Consider the following 17843-nt stretch of genomic DNA (forward strand, 5'->3'; position numbering starts at 1 on the left):
GCAAGATTAAGCAAGTAATTCAATAATTTTAAAAGTAAAAACAAGCTAAAAAAATTTGCCACAAAATCTGTTGCGAACGTCAAAGGATCTTAATTTCAGTTATAAACATAACCTGTTCGAAATGTTTTAAAAATAAGTGGTTACCATGACCGAATTGCGCGAAAAAAACCCTTGATCAGTAACATAAACTTAAGCAAATGATTAAAAAAAAAAAAAAAAGTGCAAAAATAGATGATCGAATAATTTAGTAAAATAATTCACCTAGTTCGAAACATTTTCTTCAATTTTTTAAAACTCAATCCATGAAGAATAAGGAATTGAGCTTAAAAAAAATTAACAACAACAGTTAAACACGGAATAAGTTCCGTGATAGTGTGCATCTGTATAGCTTCTTTTGGTGTTTGGAAAACCTGTTTTCATTAATCGAAAAATAGCTTTCTACAAATTTATTTTTGTTGGCCATCAAATTTGTTGCCTTCTTAATATGTCCGCATTTAGGAAGCAGCAAGAAAAAAGTACAAAATATGTATTTTCTTAAAATTGTGTTTAAATCTCTCAAGAAATCTAAATTATTTCAAGAGAGATTTGAACACAATTGAAAAAATTTAAAATTCTTATGCGCATTTTGTCATTTCTAGTTTCCGTTTCTCACTTTGACACCTGTAAGTCTATTTTTGTGATTTCTCATTTGGGCGTTGAATCATAGAAAAAATCCAAGTACTATTTTTGAAGTTCTATTTGATCGGCTCAGCCTATCAAATAGAACTATTAGACAAAATAACTAAATTAGAAAACCTATTGCATGAGGAGTGCGTTGAAATTGTTTCTCTATAAATCCGTTACAGGAGAAAAGTTGGGTGACACAACCCAGCTTTCAAACAAGTTAAACTGTGAGTCAGCTTTGATAAAAAATAAAAGATCAAAAGAAATGAGCCTGTTTTCAAGTTGAAGTGGAACTACCTGGCTCCGGAAATTTTAAAAATCTTTCGAGAACCTTATTTCAAAAACAGTAAAAAAATTCAAACAAATTCTTTGCAAGAAACAAATTCTTGATATTTTAAAATGTGCAAAGAAGTCAATTGATAGTTTGTCGATTTCTAAAGAAAGCATTTTTTTGCTTAGGTTAATACATCTAATTTTTCAGGTAAGAAATAGAATAAAATTATAATTAAAAGTTAACGGATAATATAAATCTATTTGAAGAGCAAAAGGGAGAGAGAAAAAACAAGTTTTTATTTTTTAAAATAAAACTGAAGATCTTGAACTAGAACGGTTTCGTTTGCTTTTTTTTTTTCAATTATTGGAACTAAAAGAGAATAATGGCAACAACTAAAAAGTTTCTTTTAGTTTCAATTAATTACAAGTTATCTTCTTTATTTAAATTCAAAATTCTACGAAAATTCAAACCCTAATTTTAATAACACAGTCCGACCCATCATTGTTATGTTAATTTTAAGAGTTGTATTGAAAACCGCATAAATCCAAATTTGATATAGCATCTACACAAGATCTCTAATCTGAGACAGATGGCTACACGGTTATTTCTCCGCCCCCCCCCCCCCCCCACCACCGGCGAGACCTAAAAACCTTTAAAAAGATCCACTAATTTTTGTTGTTGTTGTTTTTTTATGTTCAACTCTTTTGACATGAATTTGGACTATTGCTTTAAACATTTGTAATGTTAAAAAGATAGCAATTATACCGATAAAAACCAGGATATCGGGGAAAACTCCAAAAATGTTTTTTCATGATAAAAGCAGCAGAACCAGAATAAAAAAAATTGATGCTAAACTAGATATTGTTAGAGGATATTTAATAAAATGTTGATTTTACTATGTTATTATACTTTCGTTATACTTTCTGTTTTTGTTGGCTAAACAGTAAATTGGAGATCAAAAGTACAAATAGTAATAAAGGTACAATTATTTTCCTCTGCAGTGTCTTCGTATTATAAGTGGGGAAAAACATGAGTTGAATTACAGCCAAAATAAAATTCCATCAATCAACATTGACATTCAAAATTCAATATTATACAAAAAAATAATTTCATTCACTTAAATTAAGCTCGTGGAATACTAAAAAAGGAATACTTAAATATATTTAATGGGAATTTATACACCCCAGATTCATGCTCGACACTACTTCAACACTATTCTGGCTTAGCGTCTCTTTGGTAATACTCAGAAAGAATTTTCGCAGGAATACGCTTTAACATCTCTTTAGGAAATATACGCAGTAGCTTCCATCCAATATCCAAGGATTCAAAGACTGTTCGATTCTCGTAGCTTCCTATATATAGGGAAATAAAATTTCTTAGTAAAGTTTTACAAATGATAAGTTTTACAAATGCTAAGTTTTAAACGCTCGCCAGCAAACCTTACTTAGTACAAGTGGTAAAATACAAACAAAAAATTTACCTTGAGAAATGAAATTTTTCTCGAACTTTTGCAAGAACTCTAAATACAGCAAGTCGTCAGGAGAAAGAGCTTCTTCTCCTACTACAGCTTTCATAGCTTGAACATCTTTACCAATTGCATAATTGGCATAAAGTTGATTAGAAACGTCTGAGTGGTCCTTGCGCGTCATGCCTTCTCCAATAGCAGATTTCATGAGACGTGATAAAGATGGCAACACATTAATCGGTGGGTAAACCTATAAAAAGACCAAAAAAAAAAAAAAAAACGTGAAAATGAATGCAAAAAGACATTCTGTAATGTGAGCATTCTAATCTTAGCAAAAACAAAATAATATAACGTTAAAAGAATGTTAATGTTAACGCTTTTATTATTTTTATAGAGAATTTATCACCAAATGGACTTACCTGACGGTTATGCAGTTGACGATCAACGTAAATTTGACCCTCCGTAATATATCCAGTTAAATCAGGAATTGGATGTGTTATATCTAAAACGAACAGCGTCATCTTTATTAACGGATACTTTTGCTTTTGTATAGGCTAAATGGTAATTTCATGCTTACAGAAAAAAAAGAAAAAAAAAAAAAATCAGCTTTTTTACCATCGTTAGGCATAGTAAGAATGGGGATTTGAGTAATGGAACCATTTCTTCCTTCAACACGTCCAGCTCTCTAAAAGTTTACAGAACAACAAACATAGTAACAGGAGTTTAATGGCTGTTAAATTATTAAATTATTTTGCTTTATTAAAAGCAATTAAACTTTATTTTATAGAAAATAAACTATGAAACACAACAAAATTCTAACCTCGTATATGGTAGCTAAATCTGTGTACATATAACCAGGAAAACCACGACGACCAGGTACTTCTTCTCGAGCAGCAGACACCTAAAACATATTTTATTTTCATATCTTAACAATGACTCAATCAAGTGTTTAAAAAAAAAAAATTGCAGATTTACAAAACTTCCATGTTAAATGGAATGTTTAGCATACAAAGTCAACATCTATTTCTTTTAAAAAATTTTCACTTCAACTTTTTCAAAAAATCAAGAGCATTTACCTCTCGCAAGGCTTCTGCATATGAGCTCATGTCTGTTAAAATAACCAACACATGTTTCTCACATTGATAGGCAAGATACTCAGCAGTTGTCAGAGCTAATCTCGGTGTGATAATCCTTTCAATTCTGTAACGTCCATTCAAATAATTTATGTATAAAGTTACATACTAAAACTTTTACACTTAAAACCATAGTTACCAGTCAACTCTATAAAAAATTCTTATCTTAACAGATAAGAATTTTTTATAGAGTTGACTGGTAACTATGGTTTTTTATAGAGTTGACTGGTAACTATGGTTTTTTATAGAGTTTTCTATGACTATTGCAATTATTTCCTAAAAATCATTGGAAAACCTAAAGCACTTCTAGAAAAACTTACGTTGGATCATTAGCCAAATTTAAAAATAGACAAACGTTTTCCATGGAGCCATTTTCTTCAAAATCTCGCTTGAAAAATCTAGCAGTCTCCATGTTAACCTAAAATTCATTAAAGAATATAAAACTTGGTTAACTAACCAGCTGCCAAAAGCAGAAGCAGTTAAATGATACCATCCATTTAAAACATCATCTAATAACAAAACTTAAAAAAGTCTAGACATAAGCAAACACTTATGCTAATAGACTAAAAAATATTCAAAAAAACTTACACCCATAGCAGCAAAAACAATAGCAAAGTTATCATCAGAATAATCCATTGTGTCTTTACCATGCTTTACTAGACCTGCTTGGCGACAAATTTGTGCTGCAATCTATAAAGTACATTACAATAGCAAAATTTGTTTCAAACTTTACATTTTTTGCACTTTTACACAGTTAAAAAATGATTTTTATCAATACAAATTTAAAATCAAATTTGCATAATACAATGTATAGCTACTGATCAAAAGTTTGGAATCACACCAAATTTTTGTATAATCTGTATATATTCTGTGATTTATTCAAACTAAACAAAAGCAATCGCTATTTTGTAGTTTAAACACCTTTTACATAATTTCTGAAAATTTTTAAAAAGTTTATATATTAAAACTAAATGGGTGCTAATAATAATATATAAGAAATACATTATTTGTTATGAATGTAAGATGTACGCATGATGTAGATTATTATGTACATTAGGGTGATTCAGATTGTAATAGAAAAAAAAAAAGTTCACAAAAAGCATTCTCCCCAAGGTTGCCTGTGTTCCTTTATCACCTAGGATCATGTGTACCAAAAATTAGACTAAAAGAAGCAATTTTAGGGGTTGCCATGTTTTATAAGATGAATTAACCATTGGTATATATATATATATATATATATATATATATATATATATATATATATATATATATATATATATATATATAACATAATATTTTGAATAGAAATTAATATGGTAACCACTAGATCTTCTGCTGTGGTGTGGCTTGTTGGTAAACCTAAACAAACTCTGTTGACTGCCAGACTTCCTTCAAGAGGGGATGTTCTTCGGAGTTTGCTCTTCCATCATATAGAAGAGAAACAAGAAGTGAAAAAAGTATTTGGGCAACAATTGAAGCAGTTCTTGTTACATGGGAGAGAGGAAGAATTCCAACTCAAAGAATTGACAATGCAGAAAGAAAGTTAAAAAAACTTTATGACGAATATCTGTTGCTGATAAAACACCGACGATCAAAATTGGACAGCTGTCAAATGAAAGAAGGACTTTTCCATGCTGACCTTGAAGAACTTTTTGATATATCAACCAAAAATGCATCAGAAGTTATGAAAAACTATGAAGATAAAGTTTTTTTACATCAGCAGCAAGAAGATCCATTAAGTTGTAGCATGGCAGGAATTGATCGGAATTTAACAGCTAGGGAGGCACAGTAACGAGTCAGAGAAACTAAAATGAAATTGAGGCGTCAAAGCAGTAACGGAACTGATGGAAAAAGCGGAACTGATGGAAAAAACAGAACTCATTTCTTCTTCATCAGCAGTTAACATTGTGAGTGAAAGTAGCTCAAGTTCCTCAGGTGATGATGAATATCAGACTCCTTCTGCTTCCAGCACACTAAGCACAAATGGTTCAACGAAAAAAAAGATTAAAGTTCTAACAAATAATGTTGTATCATCTCTTGATCGTGTTAATATTTCTGATCGCCGTTCACTCTTCATGGTTGGAACAGTTGCTCAGGCTCTTGGTCACTCTCTAAAAGATTTATCATTGTCGTACAGCACAATCCGCAGAGAAAGGCAATCTCTTCGTGAAGCACTGACTACAGCTGATAAGGTTGATTTCTCTCATGATGATCCACTTCTTCTGCATTGGGATGGAAAGCTCTTACCTGATATCACTGGTGGTCAAAAAAAAAGTGGATAGAATTGCCATCCTTGTGACTGGTGGTGAGATTTAAAAATTGCTAGGCATTCCAAATATTGATCGAGGTACAGGTGAGCAACAGGCTGATGCTTGCATGAAGGCTCTTAAAGATTGGAAATTGGAAGAACATGTTCAGGGACTGGTTTTTGACACTACTTCATCCAACACTGGGTTTAACATTGGTGCCTGCGCAGTAATAGAGCAGAATCTTGACCGTAATCTTATATGGATAGCATACAGACACCATGTCTTTGAAGTCATGCTTTCCACCATTTTCATGACTGCATTTGAAAGCAGTGGAGGACCTGAAGTTGGAATTTTTAACTGTTTCCAGAAGCAATGGCCAGCAATCAACAAGGAGGTGTTCACTATAGGGAATGAAGAATTGTATAACTGTGATTTTTTTCTCAAACTCCGTGAAGAAATGGTAGTGTATTATAGTGAAACAATTAAAGGTCAACAACCCAGGGATTGATTACTCAGAACTCTTGAATTTGTACCTTATTTTTCTTGGAGGATCAACTGCAACATCAGAGTTGAATGTAAAGTTTGGGGCACCAGGTGCAACACACAATCCACATTCAATTGCCACAGTACATTGTCTTCCGTCATTACACAACGCACCACAGAACTTTTTGATCTAATTTTGAAGAATGGCAAAGAAAAAGCTGAATCATGTTTAATGAAAGAATCTTCAGAGTGGGAAATGGATTCAACATATCTTGAAATGAAGCACAAGGTTCGTCAAATGAAGGTTGTCAACAATTGCGCAGAACGAGGCATAGCACTTATAACATTCTTCAACAAAAGCGTTACAAAAGATGAAAACCAAAAGCAGTTTCTTCTTTGATTGGTTGATCTTCACTGGAAGGAATTTCCAGTTGCATCAAAGTCTACCCTGAGGAAGATGACTGTTGGATGATCAAAATGATTGATTTATTATTGCCAAGTGTAATTACATAGTAGTACAGTACTATATTATTGTTTAACATTAAACATCCACAACCCACCACATAATAATAAGTAATTGATAATAAATAATTAAAAAAATAATTTTTTTTAAAATTTTTTAACCTCATTCCAAAATGTGACAAACATGGCAACCCCTAAATATCATCCAATTTGAATCAAATTTCGGAAAATAATTACTATTGTCATATAGAACAAGGGCAAGCTTGAGGACAACTAAAGTTTTGAACCTAAAAATTTTGCATCACCCTAATGTACATATGTGTTATCTATATTAGTGTAAGCTTTTGGCATATTTTAATTTTTTGTCTTGTTTCTTTATCTCATTTTTTTGAAAAGTAAAAGGTTTATGCACAAAATATTTTTCGAAGTAAAATAGTCATTTGACTGCTCCTCAGATATGAGGAGTAGTCAAATGCCTAATTTGCTTAGAAATGCTTTGCTTATGAAAAAAAAAAATTGAATAAGGAGGTTGGAGTGGATCTAATTGGCTCTTTGGACAGATGAATCTAAATTTCAGGCCTTTAAACAAATATATGTACAATGTAGATCTGAAGAGAGGATACCATCCTGTATTGCTCCAACAGTAAAACACGGTGATGACTTAGTTATGGTATGAGGATGTTTCTCATTAAGTGACCATACAAGGATCCATGGCATATTGCAAAAGGAGGATTGTAGAGATATTCTGAAGAACAATGCAACTCCATCAGGGCTGCATTGTTCTTCAGAATATCTCTACAATCTTCCTTTTGCAATATGTTGCAGGTCCTTATCCTTCTGCAGCAGGATAAGGATCTAATACATGCTGCAATTGTATCTAGAGAATATATAGAAAGAAAGAACATAAGGTATTGCTACAAATTATGACTTGACCTCCCTAATACCTGGATTTGAACTGCATTGAATTGCTATGGGAAGAAATAGACCATAATATCCAAAATTTTTGAACAAATAAATTTAATGATCAACATTTCAAAGAAACTTACAACTCTAGCCATATTAAGATTAAAACTTAAAAACTGGAGTTCAGCTGTTGTGTTATACTCATGATTTTAATTTGTGTTATACCCATGGTTTATTTTGGACGTTCAACTTTAACACCAAGTTAAAAAGTATAGTACATTAAAGGCATTAAACCCATCAAATGCTAAGCAATATTTTTAATAAGCAATTTATATTTGTTGTTTTTTTAAATAAGACAGCCTGCCTTTTCTATAATAACAAATATCTAATTTAACAACAGTCCTCTATTAATAATACATCTAAATGTTTTTTTGTTTTTATTTTTTTAGCTACTATTAAAAATTTAGATTTGTATTCACTCTTTATTATAAAATTAACAATAACCTTACATCATTATGTGGAAGACCAGCTGCGGAGAATATTGGAATTTTCTGTCCACGAGCAATGCTAAAAAACAAAGGAAATAACATTTTTCATTTGATAACTTTTCTGACACAAAAAATGTAGTTAAACTCAGCATAAAGAAAGCATTAAGCAGTTTTTCAATAATATACTATAAAGTAATAGTTATTGAAATAATACAACAATATTATATTCAAAATTTTATTTCTGGCTTTAATTTCTTCTTTTTTTATTTAAAACTACATGAATTATTTTTTTAAACTCACTTATTATGTAACTTAAAAACTTTCTGTCTATCTATATATTCTATATCTATCTATCTATATCTATATGTCTATATATTCATTTTTTTTAATCCAATAATTACATAGTTTTACCTAGTTTTGTTTTTATCAGGTTTTGCAAAATTTAACTCATCTTCAACAGCAAATTCTACATTCATTTAGCTTTTTTATGCTAGCCTAATGGATTTTGGAAAATTGTTGTGAATGTTTCAAATTTCCTTGAATTTTTTAAAAAGATTTCTGTTTCCCTTGCTCTGTATGAACCCCGACTTCATTTGATACGTTGCAACATCATAATACTTATAAAACAAACCAAAATTAAAATATAAATAAGATAAATCATACCTGTTCATGGTATCTATTGCAGAAATACCAGTTTGAATCATCTCCTCTGGGTAAATACGTGACCAGGGGTTAATTGGCTGACCTAACATTTAAAATTATTACATCACAAAAAATGAAAGGTTTTATAAGAGAAGCCAGGTATTTGTAAAAAAAAATGTCACAACTTAAAAGGTTTTATAGTGCTCATAAAAAAAACTTTGAACTTAAAAATAAAACATTTCAAAAACTTATAACTAAAACGTAAAAATTATTAGCAGACTTTAAAACAACAAAATCTAATAAAGTTTAAGCTATGATTTAAAATTCATTAAAAAAAAATAATTGAGGAATGTCTAAGTTCTAAATTTAATACAAAATTATGCTATTCAATACATTTAATATATAATCTCATATATAAGAATTTTGCATTGGACCATATAAACATAACAGAAATAATTGCCAAGCAAAAAAAATATAAGCAAAACAAACAAACAAAAAATTCAACTGACCCATAATATCAAGAAAATCCTCAGCTAAAACTGGAGGCCCTTTGTCAATTGGTTTTCCAGATCCATTAAACACTCTACCTATATTTGGAAAAAAAAAATCCTAAATCATTTAAATAAAAAAAAACTAAAACTATCAAGCAACCAAAAAAGTTTGTGCAGTTTTACAGATTCATAATACACATAAAAACGCACTAATAAAACTTATGAAACACACTGATTAATTCTCCTTAAAACAAGCTTTATTTTATATGCAAAATCATCCCTCCACCACAACTAGTTTTCTTAATACATTTCTTAGAAATAGGCAAATAGGATAAACCACACAAACTTTTTTGGTTGCCTGATAGTAGAATCTTACTTTTTAATTGAAAAAATTTGAGATATCATTGAGCATATGGGTAAACAGTAAACTTTTAAGAAAAAACACAGATGATTGATAAAAATAGATAAATTGTTATTTAATATTTCTATGAGCTTATGTCTTACTATGTTTTATAACTTAAGACATTAACAGTAGAGAGGAGGATAGGGGTCAAACAAACAATCAACTTCCCTTAATCTGCCACTGCTTATAGTGGCAGATTAAGGGGAGCTTATTGTATTTTTTTGTCTTCTATCCTCCCTAAGAGTTGATTGCAAACAGCTGTAATAAATATTTTTGTACATTATGGTCATTTTTTATCTAACATTTTATGAGGAGAAAAAAAAAAAAAAAAAAAAAAAACAAGATTAATTTTTATTTGGTTTTATCTCTTAAGTTTTCCTTATATTTCATGCAAATCCTATTCTATTTTAAATAAAAATCTCATTCACACATACCAAGCATATCAGCAGAAATTGGAGTTTTAAGAATATCACCAGTAAATTCACATGTTGTGTTTTTTGCATCTATTCCACTAGTGCCTTCGAAGACCTATTATAAAGATATCAAAAAACCTGATAAAAACTTTATAGAAGTGACCCAATCAGCACTATTTAACAAATTATCCAGGAGGGATTATTTCACAACCAGCTTTTTTTTTTTTAAAGAAAAAAAAAAAAAAAAAAATTGCCCGACTCACAACATTTATCATTAAATTATTAGGTTGTCAGGAAAGTTTTGTTGGTTTGATGTATGCTATTTTTGTCATTTAATAATTTCTCAATTGTCACTTATTATATCGTGTTTGATGCAGAACTGAATACTCTTTCTGATTCATTGTTTATCTGCAGCAGGGATGGCCAAATTGTGGCTAGCGAGCCACAATTTGTCAATGCAGCTCTTGGAATTTCATTTCAGCTCTTTTTGTATTAACTTTACTTAATCGCAAAACTTATTTTTTTGAAATGGATAAAGTAAATACTAACAATAATTCACTTCGCAACAGCAGTAAGAAAAGAAAAATATATGACGAGAAAAGAATATTTAATGAAGATTGGACAGAAAAATTTGCATTTATTGAAAAAGAAAATAAACCAATGTTTAATATGTAATAAAGAACTTGCTCATAACAAGTCAGGGAACGTTAAACGCCACTATGAAATTCAACATATAAGTTTTTCCAAAGAATATCCATCAAAATTCAGATTACAGGAAAAATAAAATTGAATTGCTCAAAACGATAATTAACAATCAAATAAATGTTTCACCTTTCAGTAAAGAATCAATTATTACAACAGAAGCAAGTTTTGTTATAGCATGGAACATTGCAAGAGTAAAACATCAATATACTGATGGAGAATTTGTAAAGCAAAATATTTCAGGTATCCTCTTAGTTTTAGATCCTAAAAATAGCAAAATCCAAAGATTAATTTCACAAATTCCTATTTCTTGATATACAACTGAAAGAAGAAGATCTGAGATTAGTGCTGATATTGAGCAGCAATTGTTGAATTACCTAAAAAACTGTGAAGCATTTAGTTTAGCTCTGGATGAATCAACAGATGTTCAAATGGCAGTATTTGTTAGGTATGTAACATGATGTAATTGTGAAAGAAGAATTACTAGATTTGGTTGAGCTAAAAGATGCAACTTGTGGAGTTGATATAAAAGAAGCTCTTGAAACAGTTCTAGTTAAAGCCAATGCACCTATCAACAAACTTGTTAGTGTTGCTACAGATGGTGCACCAGCAATGGTTGGCAAACATGTTGGACAAACATTGGTTTATTAAAAAGTGATCCTAAGTATCCAGAATTCATTCAAGTTTATTTTTTGATTCATCGAGAACATTTAGTAGCAAAACATTTTAATTTTTCAATTGTTCTAAAATCAGTGTCAGAAATTGTAAATTATATTCGATCAAATGCTAAAAATCACAGACTGTTTTTATTAATGAATTGGATCTTGCTGACAAACCAAATGACTTATCATTTTACTGTGCTGTACGGTGGCTTTCAAGTAGTGATGCTTTTTATAAGTTTGTAGAATTATTAGAACCAATTAAATCTTTTTTGATTGAAACAAAAAAGACTTGAAATTCTTGATGATATGAATTTTTTGCAAGATCTTTTGCTTTTGACTAATATAATGCAACATTTACAAAGTCTGAATTTGTCTCTTCAGGGAAAAGAAAAAATTATATCTAATCTTGCTCAGACTATTTTTAGTTTTCAAAAAAAAAAATATCCTTTTTCAGAAAGATCTTACTTTAAAAACCTTTAACGATTTTTCTCAAATAAAGATGATTATTTCTAATCCTTCAATTCAGTATAATGATCATAAGATTGAATCATACAGGGAAAAATTACAGAATTTACTAGAAGACTTTCAAAAAATGTTTATAGATTTGCATGCACTTAAATCATCTTTAGGATTTATAATAAATCCTTTTTTAATTGATATTATTAGTGATGGTAGTCCAATTCCATTAAACGTGGTTGAAGAAGCATCTCAATTTGAAACAGAACTGTTAGATCTCCAAAAAGATCAAAATCTTCTGATGCTGCATAAAACACAAACTTTATTGGAATTTTGGAAGATGGTGCCTGAGGTTAAGTATCCCTTACAAAAAAAAAATTAGTATAAAATTTATTTCAATTTTAGGTTTAACATACACATGTGAATCCTTATTCTCCACTATGAAATTTGTCAAATCAAAGTATCGTGCAAATCTAACCACTGAGCATTTGTCAGAGTTACTTAGAATAGCAACTACAAGCTTGAAGCCAGATTTTAAGAGACTTACCAGTAAAGTTCAGAATCTTAGTGCCTGATTGGAAAATTCATAACTGTTTGTAATTTTGTTACTTTTTAAAAAACTTATGATGTGAATATGCTTCTTTTAACAATTCTATAACTAGTTTTCTAGTGTGAGTAAAAGGGAATCAGATTTTTATTAAACTTGATTGAAATGAATTTTTTGAAACACTCAAGATAATTTGAAATTTTAAACAAGCTTACATTTAAAGTAACGTTTTTGCCTTTGAAAATTTTTTTTTTTAAATTTACACATAAAAACTAGTAGTAAACATAAGATTTGTACACAAAAAAGTTCTTCATAAAAATTTGTTTCTTTTCATAAAAATTTAAGTTTAACTTTATGGAGTATTTTACAACACTTGTTATTTCGCCACTAGTTTCTAAATTTTTTGCAAGACAAAATCTCTTTAAAAAAAGAATGCATAAAAATTTAATGCAGCTCTTTGGTTCACGTAAGTATTTGAATGGCCAGAGCTAATCTACAGTTTCTCTGTCTTTTAACCAATTACAATGTATGAGTTCAAATTGGGACAAAGTGCTGCTGACACAGCTAGAAAAGTTAACCAGGCATTTGGTGTCAATAGTGCTAGCAAACGCACCATTCAGCGTTGGTTCACAAAATTTTTTTCTGGAGATTGCAGCCTCCATGATGAGCCCTATAGTAGCCCACCAACAGTATCCAGGACAATAATCTGAGGACCCTGGTAGAAGCCAACCCATCCCACACACTTCAAGGGATCACAGAAGATTTGGGAGTCAGTCACCAAACTGTTTTGGATGGTTTAAAATGGTGAAAAAACTTGATAAAGAGGGTGTCCCACAATTTGAATGATTGACAGAAATTGTCACATTTTGAGGTTTCTCCTGTCTGCACAACCAAAGTGGCCTGTTCCTGGATTGAATCATAATGTGTGATGAAAAGTGGATTCTGTACAATAACCAGAGACATTTGAGACAGTGGTTATATGCCAATGAGCACCCCAGGCACTTCCCAAAGGCCAAAACCCACCAAAAAAACTAAGATTACAATATGGTGGTCTGCAACTGGTGTGATCCACTATAACTTCTTAGAACTAGGTCAAACCATCACTGCAGAGTCCTATTGTGCTGAGATTGATGAAATGTTTGTGAAACTACACTAGCAGCAACCAGCATTAGTCAATAGAGGTGGTCCAATCCTAAAACATGACAACGATCTGCCACATGTTTTATAAATCATCATTAGAAAATAAAATAAGTTGAGCATCGAAATTTTGCCTCAACCACTATACTCCTCAGACTTTGCGCCAACTGCCTACTTTCGCACTGGTAGAACCTTCACCAATCAGGACCAAACAAAAATAGCCTTTGTTAATTTCATTGAATCCCAAGCACCAAATTATTTTGCTGACAGAATAAAATCGACTTGTTTGTTGTTGGCAAAAATGTGCTGATTCAAATGGTTCTTATTATCAATAAAGATTTAATATCACAAATAAGATGTTTGCAAAATCCAAAACCAAATGATAGTGAGGACAGTTTCAAGTATTCATCAAGTCAGCAATAATTCAGTATACCAAAAACACAAAACTTAATTTTAAAAATATATTTGATTGTTTCAAATTATTCAAATATAAACTTTTAAAACATTCTTAAAAACAAAAAGTCAAAAATTCTTCAATGAAAAGTTAATTTCATCCTTATAACAATTATTATAATATTTCATCCTTATAACAATTATTATAATATTTCATCCTTATAACAATTATCAAAACTTGTTATGATTATTAAAAAGCTACAAAAAAAGCAACAAATAATAATGTAAATTTTTTTACATGAAAATAAAAATGAAGATGCTCAATCTATTAAAATGTTCACTACTTCTATTGTAATATTGGAATATGGGACATTCTGTATTTGTCTTTAGGTCTGCAAGTCTCTAGGGGTAAGTTGAACAGTACTTTTATAACTGTTTTAAAACCTATTAGTCAAAAAATACAACTACTTTAATTACTTCAGCAAAACATGTTTAATACTAAGATTTATGTGTTAGAATTTAAATTCTGAGAAATATTTTTAACATAAAACCTGAAAAAATTAGAGATTTAATAATTTTTGTTCACTTGTACCCCATTCTGTACACACACAAATATTCTGAAACAGGCTAATAGAGTTCATATAAATAGACTTACTTTAAACTATTAAAGTTAAAATTTCTTAGTGTTTAAATCTTTTATCATGCTAAATTTTTAAAATATTATTTAGAAAAGCAAAAAGAAACTTCTCAGTAAAAACAGAGCAGTAATTCTACCTGTACAACAGCTTTAGATCCACTAACTTCAAGAACTTGGCCACTGCGCTTTGATCCATCTGATAAAGTCAATGACACAATTTCTGCAAACTTGGGAAACTATAAAAAATTGTCTGATTACACTATTGATTAGAAAGAGAATCATAAGTCTTAAAAAACTACAACTTAACTCAAACAATGATAAAACATATCTGCTTTTACATTTTTTTGGTAAAATTTATCAAGAAAACTTGTAAAGTAAATTTAGCTATTTATGAATTTTTGCTCTTACTTCTGGCAATGGAATACTTCAATTACCCTCACTGATTTGTTTTAAAAAATAAACAATAAGTATTTCTAATTTCCAACAGGCATATGTGGCGATTTCCAAATCTATATTGGTGAATGCATCTTTAAATTCTGCAGCAGTAGTCATGTTTATCTTACTTTGGTTTTATTGCTCACAGCTTGATAAAATATTCTATATGTGATAGCTGATTTTACGTGTATATCTTTAATTAACTGTTAAGTGACTTTTTTGTAGTGTTTTTTTCTTGTCTTTTTTTGCCCATTACTTTTCTTAGGGTGTCTATCAGGGTGTATTATTTTCCCAGTAAAAACTTATGAAATACTTTCATTTATATATTAAGTGCATTAAATCTAGGTTTTAGAAACTGGTGAAATTAAATTACGAACTAATCAACAACAATTGTTATTGAAAAAAGAGAAGTAGGGTAGATTTTTTACTTTTCATAGATTTACCAAGAAAGAGTTCATTTAAAAGCAGAAGAGGATTCATTTATAATTAATTTTTTAGAACTTTTTGTCTTTTTATTGCACTCAAAGTTATCTAATGTTATCTCAATAGAATTCTCTTTCTTTTTTCCATTTGATCCCTGTTCTTTGAAGCTATCTTTCTTAGCACTTTTTTAAAGAAATTATTTTTCCTGTCATGTACATAATATCTAAAATTGCATATTATCACACAACATGAAAAAAGCTGATCCAGCTCTTTTAACATTGAGAATAAACTATGCTAAGTACAAAAAGTCGTTAAAATCTTAGCTGTATTCTCCTAAAATATTTGTAAAGTATCTTTTTTTTCATGAATTAAGCACAAACTTTGTAAGTGTAAAATACATTTTTTTAACATATTGATAAAATTTGCATTCTTATTCTCAAAAATTCAAATGCTTTAGTGCAATAATGAAAGAATTTACTAACTACTCATTTATCTTTCAAACTACTTTAAAAAAAAAAATCTTTTTTTGTACCACAAACTTCTTATATTCTTTAAAATTTTACTTGATATTGCATATAGTAATTGCATTATTTAAGTAAAAGTTTCCTATAAAATAATTAAAACTATTATTCAGGAAAGCATAGTGACCATAATAAAAGAATTTAACTTAATAGTATATATATATTGACCTTGACTTGATCTAAGATAACTAATGGTCCATTTACACCAGATACTGTCTTGTAATCTTAAAAAAAAAAAAAAATAAAAAAAAAATAATCATGTTTGTTACACATATCATGAAACCCATTTTTTCTGAGTTATATTAGCTAAACTACTAAATTATTTATTCGTTTTGTTTTTATCTTTTGATATATTTAAAAGTCTTACTCAATCTGGGCTGTGATATGTAATCTCTAACAACAGAGTGTGTGTGAGTTTTTGCAGCTTCAACTTCGTTTAGGCTGTCAGTAACTGAACTTAAGTTAAAACGTCCAACAACGGGAGCCATCTTGAACCTGCAAATAATTGTTCTTGAAGCTTGTGACTAAACTCAATACAGCCTAAGTATTAACAAAAAGCCAGTAGAGCTTGTTGTTAACAATAAGCTGTATTCTTTTAATGATTGAATACCTGAAACAACCTTAATGCGTCACTAATTTATAAGAGGATTTTAAAAAAATACTATTGTTAACAGGAAATATGCCTTTAGCCCATTTTAAATTTATTAGAGATGAAATTTTTGAATTTTTGAAAGTGAAAAACAAGGCTATAAAACTTTTTGGAAAGGTATTAAAGAAAATCTGTTTTGCTGCATTAAAATTTGAAGTCTTACAAAAATTTCAGAAAATTATTAGAAAATTTTTTAAAAAGAAAATGTTTTTTACGGAAAATAAAAAAAGAAGTTTCTATGTAACTAATGCAAATTGTGATGTTCTGTTGTCTGCGATTTGTCTGTGTCTGGGATTGGAAACAAGTTTGGTTTTTAGTTCTTTTCTAATCTCGTTTTTTTATCATAGATTATTGTTTTAATAGAGAATTACTAATCACTGGTGATAAAGAAATTAGTAATAAAACGCTATATGTAGCCCTAGATTAAAATACTAAAATTTTAGTAAAAATACTAAAATAGCAATAATGCTAAACGAGATATTATTGCATACAAGTATGAGGCGAGACTTATAATGGTCAATAATTAAAATTATGCATTTTTCAGTATCATTTCAATTGAAAATAATATCTTTACTCCAATCAAAATGAAAGTTTCGTCTTTTCAACAATTTTGTTATATTGATACTTCTTATAGTCTTAGAGTGACATATTTTCGCTTTATTTTTAACATAATGAGGCGTTTTCAAATCAAAAACAAATTGTGTCTAGGAATTCAGTTTTAATCCGAAAAAAATGATATTTGGGATCGTATAAATTGAAGACACGTAATAAATTTCTTTTCTTTTTTAAATGGTAGAGAACTTTTTTTCTTTTTTTTTTTTTTTCCTTTTGCTTTAATGTGATGGCCGTATCAATCCAAATTTTTTAAATTGTAATATGTTAAAAATTGTAAAATACCAAAAATATTAAAAGTAAAATAAAAAAAGTTGGTTCTCTAGTAACAGCTTATTAGGTTATCTTCATTTTCAACTCTTAACGCGTTTTACAATTGCGTAAAGCAAAAGGATTTTTCAGGAGAAAATATAACTGCACAAAATCTTGCAGTCAAACAAGAGCTTAAACAAAAAGATTTTTTAAAAAAAGCTCTGTAAAATCTTTCTTTTCTGTTCAATTCTCTACTTTATTTTTATTCGTTGAAGAATTAACAGTTGGGAACATCGTACGAAACAATTTTATTTAAAGGTTTGTTGAACGAGGACGACGCAAAGAAAA

At 29.6% G+C, this 17843-nt stretch overlaps 1 protein-coding gene across 2 annotated transcripts; it reads right to left on the minus strand.

Annotated features, from left to right (window-relative positions):
* Window positions 1–1976: 1976 nt before the first annotated feature.
* LOC145180960 (V-type proton ATPase subunit B) lies at window positions 1977–16921 on the minus strand. Of its 2 annotated transcripts, XM_090065642.1 has the most exons (15): window positions 16350–16921; window positions 16151–16206; window positions 14741–14839; window positions 10091–10184; window positions 9272–9349; window positions 8784–8865; window positions 8142–8199; window positions 4124–4225; window positions 3856–3953; window positions 3479–3602; window positions 3223–3303; window positions 3018–3087; window positions 2822–2904; window positions 2418–2652; window positions 1977–2289 (listed from the first exon to the last, which is right to left on the minus strand). In XM_090065642.1, the coding sequence occupies exons 1-15, from the start codon at window positions 16468–16470 to the stop codon at window positions 2150–2152; spliced, it is 1521 nt and encodes a 506-aa protein (XP_089921768.1). In that variant the 5' UTR covers window positions 16471–16921; the 3' UTR covers window positions 1977–2149. The 2 variants fall into 2 exon arrangements, with proteins under 2 accessions (XP_089921768.1, XP_089921769.1); XM_090065643.1 differs by lacking the exons at window positions 14741–14839; window positions 16151–16206; window positions 16350–16921 and adding exons at window positions 11495–11571; window positions 11689–13897 and having other exon boundaries at window positions 10091–10503.
* Window positions 16922–17843: the final 922 nt, after the last annotated feature.

Source organism: Hydra viridissima, unplaced genomic scaffold (genome assembly GCF_058129835.1).
Source record: "Hydra viridissima isolate aposymbiotic clone 2 unplaced genomic scaffold, HvirCarnegie_v1 scaffold_10, whole genome shotgun sequence".
In the NCBI taxonomy this organism is placed as follows: domain Eukaryota; kingdom Metazoa; phylum Cnidaria; class Hydrozoa; order Anthoathecata; family Hydridae; genus Hydra; species Hydra viridissima.